The 17,330-nt window shown below is 32.9% G+C and overlaps 1 protein-coding gene across 1 annotated transcript in view; it reads right to left on the reverse strand.

The window, feature by feature from the left end:
• The window catches only part of LOC129966561 (calcitonin gene-related peptide type 1 receptor-like), a 70,893-nt gene that overhangs the window by 17,899 nt on the left and 35,664 nt on the right, over window positions 1–17,330 (reverse strand). Inside the window, exons 2-8 of the mRNA XM_056081010.1 lie at window positions 17,185–17,310; window positions 16,683–16,771; window positions 13,102–13,208; window positions 10,140–10,263; window positions 8,507–8,663; window positions 6,044–6,174; window positions 4,568–4,653 (exon numbers count right to left, since the gene is read on the reverse strand). Coding sequence (XP_055936985.1) covers window positions 4,568–4,653; window positions 6,044–6,174; window positions 8,507–8,663; window positions 10,140–10,263; window positions 13,102–13,208; window positions 16,683–16,771; window positions 17,185–17,310 — 820 coding nt within the window. The remainder of the gene's footprint in view (window positions 1–4,567; window positions 4,654–6,043; window positions 6,175–8,506; window positions 8,664–10,139; window positions 10,264–13,101; window positions 13,209–16,682; window positions 16,772–17,184; window positions 17,311–17,330) is intronic.

The following is a 17,330-nucleotide window of genomic DNA, read 5'->3' on the forward strand; positions in this document are numbered from 1 at the left end:
ATCACATGACAGATACTTAAAAAGCGTCAGTTTTTAATTTGACATAATATAATGAACATTATTAGCTGGCACGAATGCTGCCGAGTTCCTAGAGTGAATATGGTTTCCAATCACATAATAAATAATACCAAATATATGAAAAATATAGGAATTTATTACATTAAAAACAAGTTCCTAATTACTCCATATTTGTACGGAGTTACTGAAAATCCTTTCCTATCTCTCAGCAGAAAATCTAAAAATGGAAATTAAATTGTATCTTTAACCTTTACATCCTAAAATACAAGAAATGTAAATATAAATGGTATCTGTGGCGACAAAAAAGTAATAGATCTGGACCTTTAGGCGGGAGGGGGGGGGGGATTTCCAACATGCACCTATTAGCAAAATTGGGGCTAGCTAAATCCTCCTGTAATAAATTATTGGAACCCATCAGTGCTGAAAGCGATGATAACTGACTCACCGTCCCCGCGGTTCAAAATAAACTTAGCGTTGTTCAAGACGGATGTTAATATAACTGAACTATCAAATGCTTCTGGAGTGAATTTACATATCAACATTTTATATACTTTACCATTGTAAACTATATATTTGATTTCTACATATAAATTTCTGTAAGCATATTTCGGAACATTTTTACTTAAAAAAATTTGATTATAAATAGCATCTAGAGATCTATCTCAAAGAATTAGAATGAATAACTATATAAAAAAAGGAAGTTAATCAAGCCTGAGAAGATTAAAATCATTAATATTTCTGTAATTATTTCCTAACTTCTTACACATATAACTTACCAAAGATACTTTTCTCCCAACACATAAAAAAAATGGCGAAACTGTTGTTCCCATATCATGAGCTTTTATTAAGTTCTTAAAGCTTTTGGGCCTAGAAAAAAAAACTGTTTACAAATGATCTGATAAATAGTCAACCTTCCAAAATATAAATGTTCTTTTTGGGTAAAAATGAACTCACCCTTTCTTTTTTCTGCCATTTACCGGCTCTGCCTAACTCCTATTCATCCCTAGCTTCCTTTGTCCATAGTCGGGATAGAAAATAAATGCTTATTGTCCCATTTGAAACGTTTTATTGAAATATAATTTTTATATTTTGCTTGCATTTTCATTAAGCTATATTAAATTTGCCTCCCATAAAAAAGTCATATTTTTATAATACTTACATTAAGTAATTCTACAAATATTTAAAAATTCTTTTAGATATTAATTTCCCCTTTTTCCCTCCCCTTACATTTCTAATCTGTATTATTGACAGTCATTCATTTGTTGGCTTGATAATAATTATTGATATATTTTAGTTGTTAATGCATACAAAATATTTCAACTGACATTTTTGCTATTGTTGTCAACAGCAATATATCAGTTTAAATGTTTAACAAAGTTATAGAATCCAAACAATCTAACAGAATAAACAATGGATCCTTATTCTGTTGCTTTCTATTAAAATTCATTCACTGTTTTGCAACCGAACGTTGTGCGACTGTTTTTGCTGAGTAATAATGCTTAGTGCGCTTTTCGAGAATTTCAATGAGGCTTCGGCCATCGTTGTGTTCCTCGTCTTAATGACGATTTGGGAAATACTAGAATATTTCCTAACCCCCAATTTACCATCCATTGGGGATGTAGATTCAAATCTAATTTTGGATCTTGATACAGATGTATCATCTGACCCGCCTGTACCCCGAGTTGCTGTGGTGCGCTCGTTTGTCGTTTATAAGATCTGCCTGGCTCTGGAGCTACCTGTTGAATTGGCTCCCATTCAAGTCCAAAAGGCCGAGACTCCGATCGTAAAATCTGTCATGGTTTACGAAATGTGCTGTGCGTTAAAGTTGCCAGCACGACTGGCTCCTATTGGAGTGCCAGTTGTGGAGTCATTTGCAGTTTACCAACTTTGCATGGCCTTGGACTTGCCGGCTGAATACCGGCAGCGGCAGAACGCAGTTTAAGATCAGAACTGTAGTATCGATGCTGTCTTAAAATCAGGACTGTCATCGGATGTTGAAGGGAGGGTTGGCGGGCGGGGAACGAGAGTAGCACACCTCCACGTGGTGTTCCCTGGGCAACGGGGCAGTTCATTGGAACTGCAACGGCTAAGATGCTACTCAAATTTCAAAACATAAATAAAGAATTTATTGAAACATAAATAAACAATTTTTATTCAATCTGACAAAGTTTACACTCTTATTTTTATTATTATATTTGCCATTAGTCATTTCATTACTATTATCTTGTCTGGTGTAAACATATATAGTTGGCACACCATTATATTGTCAACAGATGCCAAGATTCCAATTAATATTAGTTAAGAGTAGCTATTGAAATTCAGTGCCATTTCATTGAAAGAAGGCTTATTATTCCTTGGTATAAAATCTGAGAATCTACGCGTTTTGCTTAAAAAAATTATATTTGACAAAAAAAAATCTGAATTTGATAATCATTTTTGAAAATTTTTGATTCTTATAGAAAAGGATTTATATAAGATTTACAAACTCAAAAAATAACCAGAAAATCCCAAAAAAAAACTTTTAAAAAATTATGAAATAAAAATAGATTTCTGAACAAGCTTATTATCATTTATAATATTCAAATGTTGAACTGAAAATTATCATTAATTTTGAAACCTCAAAATTAATGTTCAATTTTGAGTAAATACTGCACAAAAGCGATTTGCATTATATGCTCTTCCTCTCTAGGCAATAGAATTCATCAGATGTTTAAGTTTCTACCAGTTTCCGAAATAGAAATAGAGTTCTTTAAATATTTGAAACTTGCAATCTTTTGTTTTTAGTTTCTTTTCAAAATAGTCTTCTTTAAAACATAATATTTGGTAAATCGTCGTTATGAGTTTTAGTGTACGAGGTGAAACTTTCGTTGTTACGTCCAATTTCGATATCAGATTTAAGTTAATGAATATAATACATTCAAAGACGATTATCTGATATATTCCTTATGTTATCTTTGAATTTATTATATTTCCAATGAATATTTCTTTGGAAATATAACAAAGTGAATCTAGAAACAAATGAAAAAAAAATGGTTACATTTTCTTATGAGTTTATTTATGTAAACATGTACTTTATGTGAATTCCGTTGTGAGTATAACGCAGTATACCAACCAAAAAAATGTCACAAATACGATTTCAGAATGTCAATGAACAGAAATGAAAACTGTAGCTCATAAAATTGTGAGAAATTTAATATTTTTCAGTATCTCGTTCTTTAAAAAAAAATTATAGTTGTTAAAACAAAAATCTTACACTTCTGATTTTGGATTTTGTATTTAAAATGAAAAGGTTTTGTGATTTGGGTTTTTCACTATCGTTTTATCTATAGCTCTTACGGCAATCACTCCTACTAAGATGAGTGAGTGTGTATTTCTCTATGTTGGCTTTCTACAGACTATATTATCTGATTTAGAGTTACCAAACTTGGAACACAAATAAGCGAAAATACTATTGCTCAAACATAAATTTGATATTCTTCAAAAAATTTTTAAGAATATCTTTTTAATGATACCATTTGAATGATCGTCCAAATTTTTTCTGATTTTCAATATTTTTTAATAAATTATTTGTGCGCTTGATTTTCTACAACAGATTATATTTTTCACACGAAATTCCAACCGATTTTATTGCTTATCAAATATTTAATCGCAAAAGTTTAATCCATTAATGAAAGCAAAAAAGAGATATGTTTTATATCTGTGAAGTTTACAAAACGAATAAAAATTGAATTCGCAAAATCAAAAAAGTTTGAAGAGAGATGAACCGGGCAATTACGTTTCTAACAATATTATGTCTTGGCCCTGAGACTTCCCACTGTTTCCTCGCTTTAGCTGTATCCATCTGCCGACACACTGCTACACGACTGGCTACTCCTTAGACGGCACGACGCTGCTTCCACAATAAACACAAGGACTCGGCACATAGCTCCGTTCAGCACTCGCTTGAGCTCTGCACAACGCTGGCACTTGACCGGACAATACCGCCAACTCCAACTCCGATTCCGGTTCCAATTCCAATTCTGGCTTGAGATTGCCGGCCTTTTATAGTTCCCGGTAGGCGGAGCGAGAAGGTTTTGGGCATATCTCATTTCCTATTGGATGGATCGATAAAATTCTCAAAGTTTCCAGCAATATCTATTTTGTCACCAAAATCGCCAATTGGTCGTCAAGTTCTAAGATTACTGACGTGACACCCGATCAGCACCCACAGGGCTTATCGTAAAACGGTCTTTCTTACGAAGGCACTATTCGTGGTGGGAAGCAAAATTACAATTATATATATATATATATATATATATATATATATATAATATTCTTAAGAGAATGCTGACATTTTCGACAGCTATATGTCAAATGACGGCTAAGTAAACGTTAACATTCGTTGTAGCATGTCGACATTTGCCAAATTTCCATCTTTTACAGTAGCATACATATATAAATCTGTCTTTGTATATTTCTTATGACATGCCTATTAAAACGCAAAAATATATATCTTCGAATTTTCTTTGCAAGGAGAGAATTCCTTTTTAATAGAAACCTGATAACTCACCTGATTTGTTTGCTCTCAATGGCAGAATTGGTTCTCATTTTCATGATGAGTATTCTGATGATGTTAACTAGGAAGACGGCGTTGACCTGGATAAAAAAATGAAAATAAAAACAATAAAACAGCAATTTCAGAAATTCAATAAATAAGCTTATTGCTATTATCATTCATCTAAAAAATTAATGTAAAAATTTACTGAAAACCGTTTTTAAAGAAAATTCTGGTGAAGAATTAAAAAACTCGATACCCTTATTCTTCAAACCATTAGTAAATAATATCTCTGATCTCCTCAGATCTCTTTTTCAAACCAAAAAAAAAAAATGTTTATGAACCTTTTTGCTTATAAAGAAAGGTTTATTTCCTTTCTTCAAAGGCAAAAAAAAAAAAAAAAAAAATTAGATACTCTCACAAGAGGTCCAATATAGAAGAGAAAGAAATTAACCATAAAGTGTTAGAAGTTTTAAATTATGTTAAAATAATTACAATTGTTTGTCGCTACGGAATATTTATAGATAGTAAATGGTACCATCTTCTAGTTTTGATCGTTTCCCTCAGTTTTAACTGGCAATGATAGCCAATTTTTATGACCCTGGCTTCGGGAGGGAAAAGTACCAAGCTTTAAACCTAATTCCATCGAATTACTGTGTAAACAAGTTTATACACTTTAAATTCGTTGGGGTTAAACGTCCTCCCGACGGTGTAACTCAAGAGTTTGGGGAGAGATGTACCGGTTCAGATGGCGTGCTCATCATCTGACTACTGTTATGAGGATCATCTAAAATTACTCCCTAAAGTTACTTAGAAATGGTATAGAGCTAAACTAAACTAATCATCCTTTTTAAATGTTCATCTGATATAATTTTTAAGTCTCTCTTTCTAAAAAGAAACGAAGATTGTTTAAAATGTCTTATTCTTAAGCTCCCTAATCGATAAGCTTTTCGGAAAATTACGTTTGCGTTATCATACGTGATCGAAAAAGTTTATTCATAAGTCGAAAATCGCTGTAGGTTGACCAATGATTTCTAAATATTTTCCATTCTCAGCGCACTTGATATATCTAAACTGTTTTCAAGAATTCTATGCAAAATTCCAACTTTTGGAAAACAGTTTTTGTGCAGTTTAGGTAAAAACATAAGACACATTCGCTGGTTCTATGAAAATAACATTAATTAAGTTATACTATCAGGCCTTAAATTGAAATTAATTATTTCAATATTACTGTGGAATTTGAAGATTTCATTAGTTATAAATAATATTTGTGTCATCTATTATTCTTTCAGCTTTCATTGCAAATAGAACCAATTGAATCACGTGATTCTAGAATTTCTATGAATTCTGAAATTTCAAGTCTATGGTAAACTCTATTTGATGAATTCAATAAGAATTTAATAGCAAAAGGAAGATAGATAGCGAGTTAGTTATTTTGACTGGTGTTGGTCGTGAGATTAAATGAATAATATTCAATAACAATCTACTAACCAATAGTGCGACGATCATGGGCGCTGTGATAAACCAGATGAAAGGAGAATGTCCGTATCCTTCCCAGCAGCCTTTTTTCCAGTGCAGAGACATTAGCACCACCCATATCAGAACACACAGTGCAGGAATGCCTACAATAATGAAGAAAAACTTTGAATTCTTCAAGATTGCATGCATCGTATGATCAAAAAAATGTCTAGGATTCCAAATATTGTGAATTATATTTATGATATTTAACTGAAAAGATCGGGATTCATTCTGTCCCGGTTCGGGCATGGTTGTTCTTCCTGTTCTATCTGTGAGAGGTGTGAATGTACCTCCCTGTAAAAAGGGGTTGTGCAAGCGAATGTGGTGCGTGAATAGCTAAGACGTACTCTTGGCCCTAGTTGGCGCTACTAAAACAAGAGACGCTCCCTTGGCTTAAAATCACTGACTTCGTCAGCCAGCTTGTCCATGGCAAGTACCATTATAAACAACAACAACAAATTACTCTCATATGAGGATAAGAAGCTTCCGGTATTCTGTATGGTGGTTAGTTCTTCCTACCCGAGTGGGAACAGAAATGGTGGGCGTCGACAACCTCCTTCTGATGACAGGACGAACTTCACACGAGAAGGGCTGCACCGTGGTAAGTGATGGTCCTTAGGACTCAACCTTAGATCCCTCTTATGCTGTCTCGGTGGTCCGGTCATTCAAATTTAATTCGAATGCCTTTAATTAGATAGGGAAAAATAGGGCTTTCTATAGGAAGGATTGTACCGTGGCCCGTGATGACCCTTAGAACTCAACCTTAGTTTCCACCAATGCTTTCGGATGGACTCGTTATTCATATTTAATCTGAATGTTTTTAATTTCGTATGGAGGAGTAGCCTTGTGCGTTTTTCATTTAAATGATTCATAATAAATTCTAAATTTTCAAGATGGTACCTACGAATGCTAACTAAGAAATAATTTCAATCTCATATTTTTTTTATATTTAATCATTTAATATCACATAGCAATTTCAACACTAGGTATGAATACTTAATTACTCAGCCCCAAAACACATATTAGACATTTTTATTTATTACAATTTAATTTCTCATGTTTAGGGCTAAAGTATACGTTACTTTTTTTTTTTCATTTGAGAGATTATCGTATCATAGATAGTTATTATTTATGCAAATTGCAAGATGCTTTGTTCTTATAGGAACCAGAGAAATAAATTGTATTTTTTAGACCAAACTTCTGGATGCTATAGATTAATAACACAGGATTTGTCTGTTTAATCCTTTACAGAACCATAAGGTTTCTAAGCGTAAATATTAGTATGTAATTGCTTATTCTAGTTTGTTTAGATTTTAAATAAATATAAATCATAAAAAAATGCATAACAATGTGAAGTTTTTTTTTTTTTAATTTTATGTTATATATTTTCCCTAATGGACCAAAAAGTTAAAACAAATTATAAGTACGCTTATTATCCAATGCTTTCTATTTATTGGTTTATTATAACAAAATGTTAATTAAAATAGTACAAAATTATGAAATAAAATTACTGCACAAAATGATATGTTAATTATGATATTCTGTCAGGCAATTTCTTTTGGTTGTGAAGCAAAAATGGGTATTGCACATAATATTGTTTGCCAACGTATTCTAAAAACCCCGCGCCTTTGCGCATGAGTTAGGATGGGTTTAATTCGTCAAAATAGGAATGAGAGGAATAAAAAAAGGAGATGTTTACATTTAACAATAAAGTACACTCGGATTACTCGCGGAAATAAAATTAATAAATTTTGAATTAAAATAAAATAATACGGTCAGAAGCGACACGATATTTACACTCATGGGAAAGAGCATTTAACGAAAAAGTATCTAAAGGGTGGAAATCAAAGTCAAGGAATGACGAAGAATTCCGAAAATGCGCTCATCTTTCCGGATCTTACCCCTTGGTGAGATAGAATCGACGAAAAGTAGTAGTCTCAGGAAAGTGAAACGAACAGTACATATATTATGCGTTCCAATTTGCGTTTCCATTTATATAATTGAAATAGAAATGAGTTCTATTTTGAACATTCTGTAGAAAAAAATGCAGATAAGTAAGAATAGTATGACTGTTAAATTATAATTAAGCACGACAATCATCGATTTTAAATTGGTGGGAAATGTCTCCCTTAGTCGTGAAAGGATTAAACCTTGATTCGTAATTACACGAAGCGTAAAAGAAATATTTATTAATCCTCAGAAAACCTTTAGCGATTCTTATGAAGGAACAAATAAATCTATAATCTACCCTTTACGCAACGAAATGATTACCTCAATATCGGTAAATGAACTGTATGAGAGTAAAATGCTGAACACACCCGCCGATAAATGTACTTACAAATATCTGCATACCCATACATTCAAAATAATTACAGTATTCATTTAGGGCACTGTCTATCCAGCTTTTTTACGACTGTATAAACGTAGAATACTTACCCCATCCTAAAGAGTAGTAGAGGGGGAAAGGAGCGTGCCTGTCGAAAACGGAAGTCGTGACAGAAGCATGCAGTAGCAGGCCCTCAACGAACATCCAGTGGACGCTGGCCATGGCGCTGTATGTCTTGAGAACGAGCAAGGTCTTGCAGAGCCAATCCTGTGAAACAACAACAAAGCAATCTTATTAGTAATTTTAATAAATTGTTTCTCAGAAACATAACTTGAATTCAATCGTATTTTGTAACGGCTAGGTATGAGGGAGTAGACGCCTTAAACACATATTTTAAGGAACATTATGTAAGTCAGCCATCTGACTCTCCGACCCGCCACGAAGGCACACGGATTTAAACCATCAAACTGAATGACCGGACCGCTGCAACAGCAACACTGGTGAGAACTGTGTTTGAGTCCTAAGGGCCATCACCGGCCACGGTACAACCCTCCCCGAAGGAAGTACGCCCCGTCATCGATGGGAGGAGTCAGATCCTCTACCTATTAGTTACCCTCCAGGGTGGCGAGATCCACCCACCATGCCGGAAGCATCTCATCCTCATTTCGAGGTGCCCCCCCGGGGGGTTAGGAACATTATGTAAATAAAATGTCAGTGTAATAATGGCATTCCTTATAAAATTTAAATGTAGAAGGGTAATAAGATATCCCTGGCATTATTTACATTAGCAATATTACCAATTGGCTACTACCAATTTTTACTTCTTCGTATACGAAGAGGTTATTATAGTAATCGTCAAAAAATTCGAACTCGTGATTTTGACGAGTCTCCAAAGTTTCAGACTTCCCTTAGTCCGAAAAACACGTTTTTGGCATTATGTCTGCTTGTCTGTCTGTCTGTAAACAAGATAACTCAAAAACCTTTCGAGCTTGACAGCTGAAATTTGGTACGTGGAATTATGATGAAATTTGTAGATTTGTATTAAATTTTAAGTGAAATCGATTCGCAAAAAGTCCGTTTGTCTGGCTGTTCGAGTACAAGTGAACTCGATAACTATAAAACGCAAAGAGGTCGATAAATAAAATTAACGACAGAGGTTCCGCATCTAAACTATAGAAACTTATCTAATTTTGAACCAAATTTCTTAAACTGTTGATCATCTGTCGGTGTATTCTTCCATATGCATGCAAACACAATAATACATAATCGCAATGACTTACATCAACAAAATTCGTTATTTTATCTTACTCTTGTCTAAAATTTTGGTGTCGGTCTACCAAAAAGGGGTCCAAAATACATATTCTCATGACAGATTGGCAAAAATGGTAGATTCATGCCAAAGATCTATATTTCATAGCTATCGTTCACCAATGCCATGCAAGATATTCGCAGGCTTATCCACGGATCCAAAATTTTATACAGAGAAAAAGAGATAAGATCATTATCGGAGAGTATGCGAAAAAGTTTCGAGAAAGCAATTTTCTCTGGTTTCATTTTCATTTTTTATTTATTTATCTATCTATTTATTTATTTTGAGAAACATCTAAGGGAATTACCGATAATCGTACTATATATATATATATGAAACATTCATAATGTCTAATGCTCCTAAATTGCAAATATTATATTCATAAACACCTTGTGTTTCAAGTCTTCCGAGTACATTTAATTCAAGGCACTTACCGCATGGCGCAGGAGTTGAGCAGGATGCAATCCGGCTGCGGCAACACCGATCAACATAAAAGCATGCAGGAGGAGGGACAGCAACAACTGGCGATGGACGCGGACCCTGGGACACTCTAAACTCCTACAAATGAGAAATATAGGTGGAAGAAATGCCTTGTTTCAAAAAATATCCTTTATTCATAAATTTATAACAACTTATACATAAAAACTTCTATTCATTCTAAACAAAATTTGAAATGTATGCAAATTATTGCTTGAATGCTATTGCATTATTGCTTACTGTATATTATTTAACTAATAATCTAATAATAAGAATTTTAAATTTCCAACAACTTTTCATTCGATCCATCCAAATATTAAACAGTAACTCTACATTTTCACAACTACAAACTTTAATTTGACTATTATATAACGTTCCATACGTGAAATATTAATTCCTAAATATAGCAAACAATCTATTTTATTTAAATAACGGCAAAATTAACGCAAATTGAACTTCTCACCATTCATTCAATAAAGGTTTCGCAACCCTATTAAAAAACCATTTGACAGCTGATAGTTTAGGGTTAGTAAAAATTGAACTTTACACGATAGAATAACGTGTTAACGCAAGATTTGAATTACATAAAAAACACAGTTGATTTTTCTTTAAATTGTTATACTTTTATTGAATAGTAAAGTACATAGTATAGGGTTATGTATGGAATATGACAAATGGCCTCCACGGCTTTGCTGGCACATATACACTCTTTCTCTGAAATTTTCAATGACCATTTTGCATAAATGTGGCTGAATTTCGTTGATGCAGAGTTGAATTTCCTCCTTCAATGCAGACGTGCTTGTGGGCGCTTCGGCATGGACCTTTGACTTCAAATAATCCTGTGAAAAGAAATCTAATGTGTTAAATAACACGATCTAGAGGGCCAATTCTCAAATTTTCGAACTGTGGTCGCTAGACTTTCACTATTTTTGAAATATTGTTCAACAATGAAAATATGTTGTTCTATCGTGTAATGCTCCATTTTTACTAACCCTAAACTATCAGCTGCCAAACGGTTTTTTTTAATAAGATTGCCAACACTTTGGTGGCAAATTCAAATCTTGCGTTCATTTTGGGACCTTTACTTTCATCGAGGCTCACAACATTGCTTATTCAATCGTAGATTTTGAGTTCTAAAATTTGGCCATTCTGATACAATAACCCAATTTATAATTTAAGGAAAAATCCCGTTTCAATCCTGCATTGTACTACTTCCTAATCGATTTGACCAGAGGCGAATCGTTTCCGTAGCGCTCTTATTTCGTTCCAATGTAATTCTAATTCAATAGCAAAAAGTACAAATTTCAAAAAGATTCATTGCAAAATTTCAAACGTTTAAAACATTATGTCGGTAAGCATCTGCCGACGCATCTTGGCTTCTTTAGAAGCCAAGTACTAGTGAATGAGAGGAGAATGCGAATCAAATTATGCCAAAGCATTTTCATCAGCCACCATGTTACACACTCAAAGACAGGAAATCATAACATTGAGTTAATGAGCAGTAACAATAAGGAATGCTGGTTTTTATTTGTAGCATGTATAACCAAAAAACGTATTGGATATCTCCATTCCAATCTGGCACGATCTCATATCACTGTTCTGGTGTATTTGCTTCAGAGTTTAAGAAATTTCTATTGAATCCACAAAAAGGTATCGGCTTCGGAAACGGATTCCAGATCTGAAACCCGATCCCATTGAAGGACCACCGTGTAAACAAGTCTCATACACGAGTCAAATTTATTAGGATCAAATGCCCTTCTGTTTGTGTGGAGCGGAAGCTAAGAGAAAAAAATGTCGGGGAATAAATATGCCCTAATCATTTGATCAGGGTTTAGAATTATAGTCATCCCAAAACAGTCCTCACGTTTCTTTGGAACGGAATAAAAATATACTTAAAACCAGATGTCAATTAAACATAAAAGTTGTTGCATTTAAAATAATTCTAAAGGTTTTACTTCCATGATTGGTAAAATAATTCCATCCATCGCCTATTTTAGTCGTTTATATCATGAAAAAGGATTAGACTCAAACTAGTGTTTATTATATGTACATAGATTTAAAATTATGACTTGAAAATGACTGAAATTCTCAGAAAATATCACAAAAAGAATAAAAAATTTGGTTATCAGCATAATTATTGTTTCTGAGGCTATCTTTTTAGAAGAAATATAGAAAGGAAATCGGAAAAAGATTTTTTCTATATTTCAACCTCAGTTTGCCGAGTACCTTAAACCGTAACCTTTGTTTACGATACTAACTTGAAAACCCCAAACTTTTTCAAACTTAAAAAAAGTTAAAAATCCTTATATTTTTTTTTGGCGAGTAATCTAGTTCAATCACACTTTCGTACTTTACCAATTAACAAATACTAACTGTTGTATTATCCAGGTACAACAGCTAGTACTTGTTGATTAGATTACAGGTTCTAACCAAATTTAAAATAGTTCTCTAAGAGAACTGAAAAGCTTTATCACTATGATTAATTTTCATTCTATGTTCTGCGAATTTTCAAGCTCACGACTTTACGCTGTTTAAATCGAGTTAAGGCCTTTTTAACAGGACATTTAGAATATAGTCGAGATTATAGTCAGGACTTACGTTATTTTAAAGATTAGAATTATAAGCATAATTTATACAATAGTGGATATATAGGATATACAGGATTACAAACTATATTATATATATAGTTATAGTGAACATTAGACTTAAATTACGGGCAGAACTTATAATCAAGTCATCATCATCTTCAAGTTATCTCCTTATCATTGGGGGATTTTGAGGTATACTTCTATTATTAAAATAAATATTTTCTTATATGTTCTTCCTTTCATTACGAGGAATTCGCGACATCAGAGAACAGAAGAATTTTAACCTTCAGTATAATGACATTTAAGATACAGTATAAAGAATGTAACTCACCGGAATGTTGAGAAAACCACGAGAGCTGCGCAAAGGGAGATCAGAGAGATTGAGGAGACTGTCAGGAGGATGATGCTAATGGCAAATGGCGAAACAGGATCTCTTTCCTGTGATTGAATTAAATTGATTTTATTTTAGTCATTCATTCCAAATATATATAAGTAGTACAGTATACTCTCGAATATCCGGCCTAATGTGGCGGAAGGGCAGGCGGATAAAAAAAAGCCGGATAGGCTGGAGTTCTGTGAACTATTTATTTATTTGCCCATCAACACTGGAAGGCAAAGTTTTAATACCAAAACTCACTGTTATAATACGTATTTTATCACTTCGTATTGAGTACTAAGCCCTCCATTTATCTCAAGCCATCTAGAATGTGGACACAGCCCGGTGAATCATAGAAGCAGTTGCCGGTAACTTGTCGAAGTAAAATAGAAGGCTCTATATGATATTTTGAGTACATATAGAGCCTTCAACGCCTTGAATATACTGTACTGCACGTTTCAAGAATTTAGTAGAGAAAAAATAAGTTAAAGGATATAAGTTGCTCACATTTTAACATAAATTCTGTAATGAATAACTTAAATGTAGGGAACTAAAACAAAACTTTAAAGTAAATCGTAGGTCCTAGTTCTTAGGAAAATTGGCTCAAACTGATTTTATTTTTCACTGATTAATGATTACACAGATATGAAAAGTTGAGCCTAAGATAAGAGTCAAAATTTACAGTTTTAGTTTTTTTTTTTAAATACCAATACAACGCCTTGAATTCCTCATTTAATTACAATAAAAGAAAATTAGGCCGGATAACGGATTGTCGTGAACCGGATACTCAGGAGTCCACTATATTTACAAAGATAAATGTAAAAAAAAATGTATAATTCGATTTAAGTTAAATATTTAATTAAAAATATTTAAAAATAAGATTTTCTACTTATTTTCATTAATTCAACATTAATGAAAATTTCATTTTACACCTCGGGATGAATTGTTTCATTAGTTTTTTTTTTTTCAAAATGTTAGAAAATATGTAATGAGTTTAAAACATAGTTTTGAAAACAGAAAAAAAATGAATAAAAACATTTCCTGCAAAAAAATATTTTTATGAGGCCAAATTAAACATGTAAATAAATAGTGGTGTCTAAAAAATTCGGTTCGTTATTACACACAATAATTTTTCAAAAGACAATGATTGAATAGAACATTTTCTTTCCTATCATAAAATTCCGATCAAATATATTTTTTTTGAGAGAGAGAGAAAAAAATTTGCCCTACATTCTCCTCCCCCCCCCAACACATCAAAGACGATTTTTATCATTAGGTGAATCTGAATGATCGCCTAGGGACATTTGTCCGTCAAAAGAAACTGCCGTTCTTTAGATTTCCGACCTTCAGACATGAAAGAAACTGAAAATTCTGAATTTTTTGTACGTCTATCGATTTTTGCTACAACGCTGGAAAAAAGACTTTAGCATGATAAAAGGAAATTGTTGAGCTGGAATTGCGAAATTTAATTGGTCTAAAAACAACTATCGTGCATCTGCTCTCTATGAAATAATCCTTTTGCATCAATAAGTCAGATATCTTACGTTAATTGTGTTGATGTCAAATGGAAGAAAAAGAATAAATAAAAGCACACAAAAAATGTAATGTATAAGTGCAAGAATATTAATTATTTCAAAATCGTAATCCTCCAGCTGCTTATCCCACGATTTCTGCGGCTTGGCAATCATTCCATTTCCTATTGCATCTCACGTTTTTCGCAGTTTAGAATGCTTGTTTTTACGACGCAAACATCGCGATCTAAATACTGATTTTAAAAAATTACGCAGTCAGAGGGTTAATCCTTTTAGTACGGCGTTCATTCTTCCATAGTGCCATCATTGAAACGAAATTCATACCAAAAGTGTACATCATCATGTGATCCCTTTTCTGCTTCCGAATCTTGTTTTAAATCAAAGAGTTTTCCATCAATTTCTTGAAGAAGCCGGATACACAATCTCGACGGAACATATTACGCCATTATGTGTTTCGTGGATGCCAGTGGAGTGATGGCAAATACTGTAAATTCATATTAATGCAAATGCATAAATGCAACGCGCCTACTTAATTTGGAATACAATAGAAGGAAGGAATGGGTATAACATCACAGCATGAAGTAAGGCAATGTGCTTGTTAGATATATTTAAACAAAAGTGTGCATCGCCATGTGATCACATTTTTGCTTCCGACATCTTATCTTTATCGAATTTTTTCAAAGAACTTTCAAATGCTTTATCGATGAAGCCGAATAGATCGTAGATGGATGTCGATTATAGCTGATATTCTTATGTATTTCGTGGATGTCAATGGTGTGGTGGCAAATTTGGATCAATTCATAATCATATAATGTACATCAATTGGATGGCGTTAATGTCAGTCTGGAATTCAACAGAAGAAAAAAGCATGCAACATCACAGCACAAGGTGAAAACAGCGTGCTATTAGATATTCTATAAAATGCGCTGTTACATGAGTCGTGTGACTCCGATGTCAAACGATTTAACTCCACTCACTTATCATTATATATTCAGATATAACCAATGCTAATCTATATGACAAATAAAGCGGAGGCCAGATACAACCGATGTTAATCAGGGTGAAATATTTAGTGGATCATAACTAGAGCTAATCTTCACCTTAAAATGCATAATGTCTATATATTTTTATTTTTTTTTACAAAAAAATCTGTGAGTTTTGAATAAGTACAAATAATTTAAGAAAATTGTTTAAAAAAATTTTAATTATTTTTTTTCGTGAAATTTAAAAAAATAATCATTAAAATGTGCCATGGCTATATTATGAAATAAACACAAATCACATTATGCATCACGATTCTGCTATAAAAATAAAGGCCCCTTTTTATCAATACATTTTTTAACAATGCAAAAATCATATTTTGATAGTATTTTTAACAGCAGAAATTATTCCAAGTTTCTGGTTTAAATCTAATTCTAGTACCGCTATTGCCATATATCGGTCTTTGCTACAAATGTTCATCAAAAGGCATTTAAAAAAGGTTTTTACAAATACTCTCAATATTCCCCTTTTGAACAGTCATATGAAGTTTATAAATGAAAATAAAAACGTGCAGCCAATTGGTTACATGGTATACTGCAAGTCTGAGACAAAATCAATATCGATTTTTATTTTCCAATAACTGAGACCACTATTGGAAGTTTATGGGTTAAATTCAAATATTTTATTGAATTTTATCGAATCGCAAAAAGTGTATTTAAATAGCTGCTTCAAAACTGTTTAAATTTAAAATGACATTTCACAGTAATTATTAGAACTTGTTTTCAGAAAATAATAGAAATACGAAAACAAAGCTGAAAATAACGTCCGTTATTTAAAAATGTTTCCTGAAAATAGATACTTATTTTTCGACAAATGGATTGTTTCATTTTTCAAAAATAACTAAAACATCCATTTCTATTAATTTGCTGTAGGTGACGAGCAAATGTTTCTAGCTGCCAACTCATTTTCTCCATAACTACAAATACATTCAATCATTTAAAAAAAAATTGCAGAGCAACTCACCTCAATTTCCAGCTTTTCGCATTCACTGTAGTTGGTCCACCCTCCATTTGACCAATTACCTTCATAGTCACAAATACGAAAGGCGACAGCTGCAAAAAAAAAGCAATATAAATCCAAACAAGGTAATAGAATAAAATACTTTAGATCAACTAAAAATATAAGAAGAAACCTTGATGATGTGTCCTAAAAAAATTTATATGCATAAAAATTGCAATTGACATTTCCAAGCTATCAATATGAACGTGACTGAGAATTTAATGATAATGATGGCCACTTTTATACATCATACATCCAATTAATAAGCTTTCTACATCCATTTTTATAAAATCGTCATGAAGTGAAATCAATGATGAAGCAATCACATTAAAATTGAAATGTATATCTGCGAGTCATGTTTCAACAGTCAAATTTTAAAAAATGAAAAATCATTCTGTTTTCGAATTTGCCATTTATTGCTTTAGGAAGTTACCTGAATATAATATAATACACACAACCTACCCACCTGTCGCATTGTCCTGCCTCAGAAACGGGAAGATGTAGGAGCAAGGAAGCGAGACGGTACTTCCTGCGGCGGTAGGAGGCCAACAGAAGAGACTGTCCCATGCAGCTGGACAACCATTTTCACCACCTATAAACAGAACGTGTGGA

The sequence above is a fragment of the Argiope bruennichi genome, chromosome 4, assembly GCF_947563725.1.
Source record: "Argiope bruennichi chromosome 4, qqArgBrue1.1, whole genome shotgun sequence".
Classification (NCBI taxonomy): domain Eukaryota; kingdom Metazoa; phylum Arthropoda; class Arachnida; order Araneae; family Araneidae; genus Argiope; species Argiope bruennichi.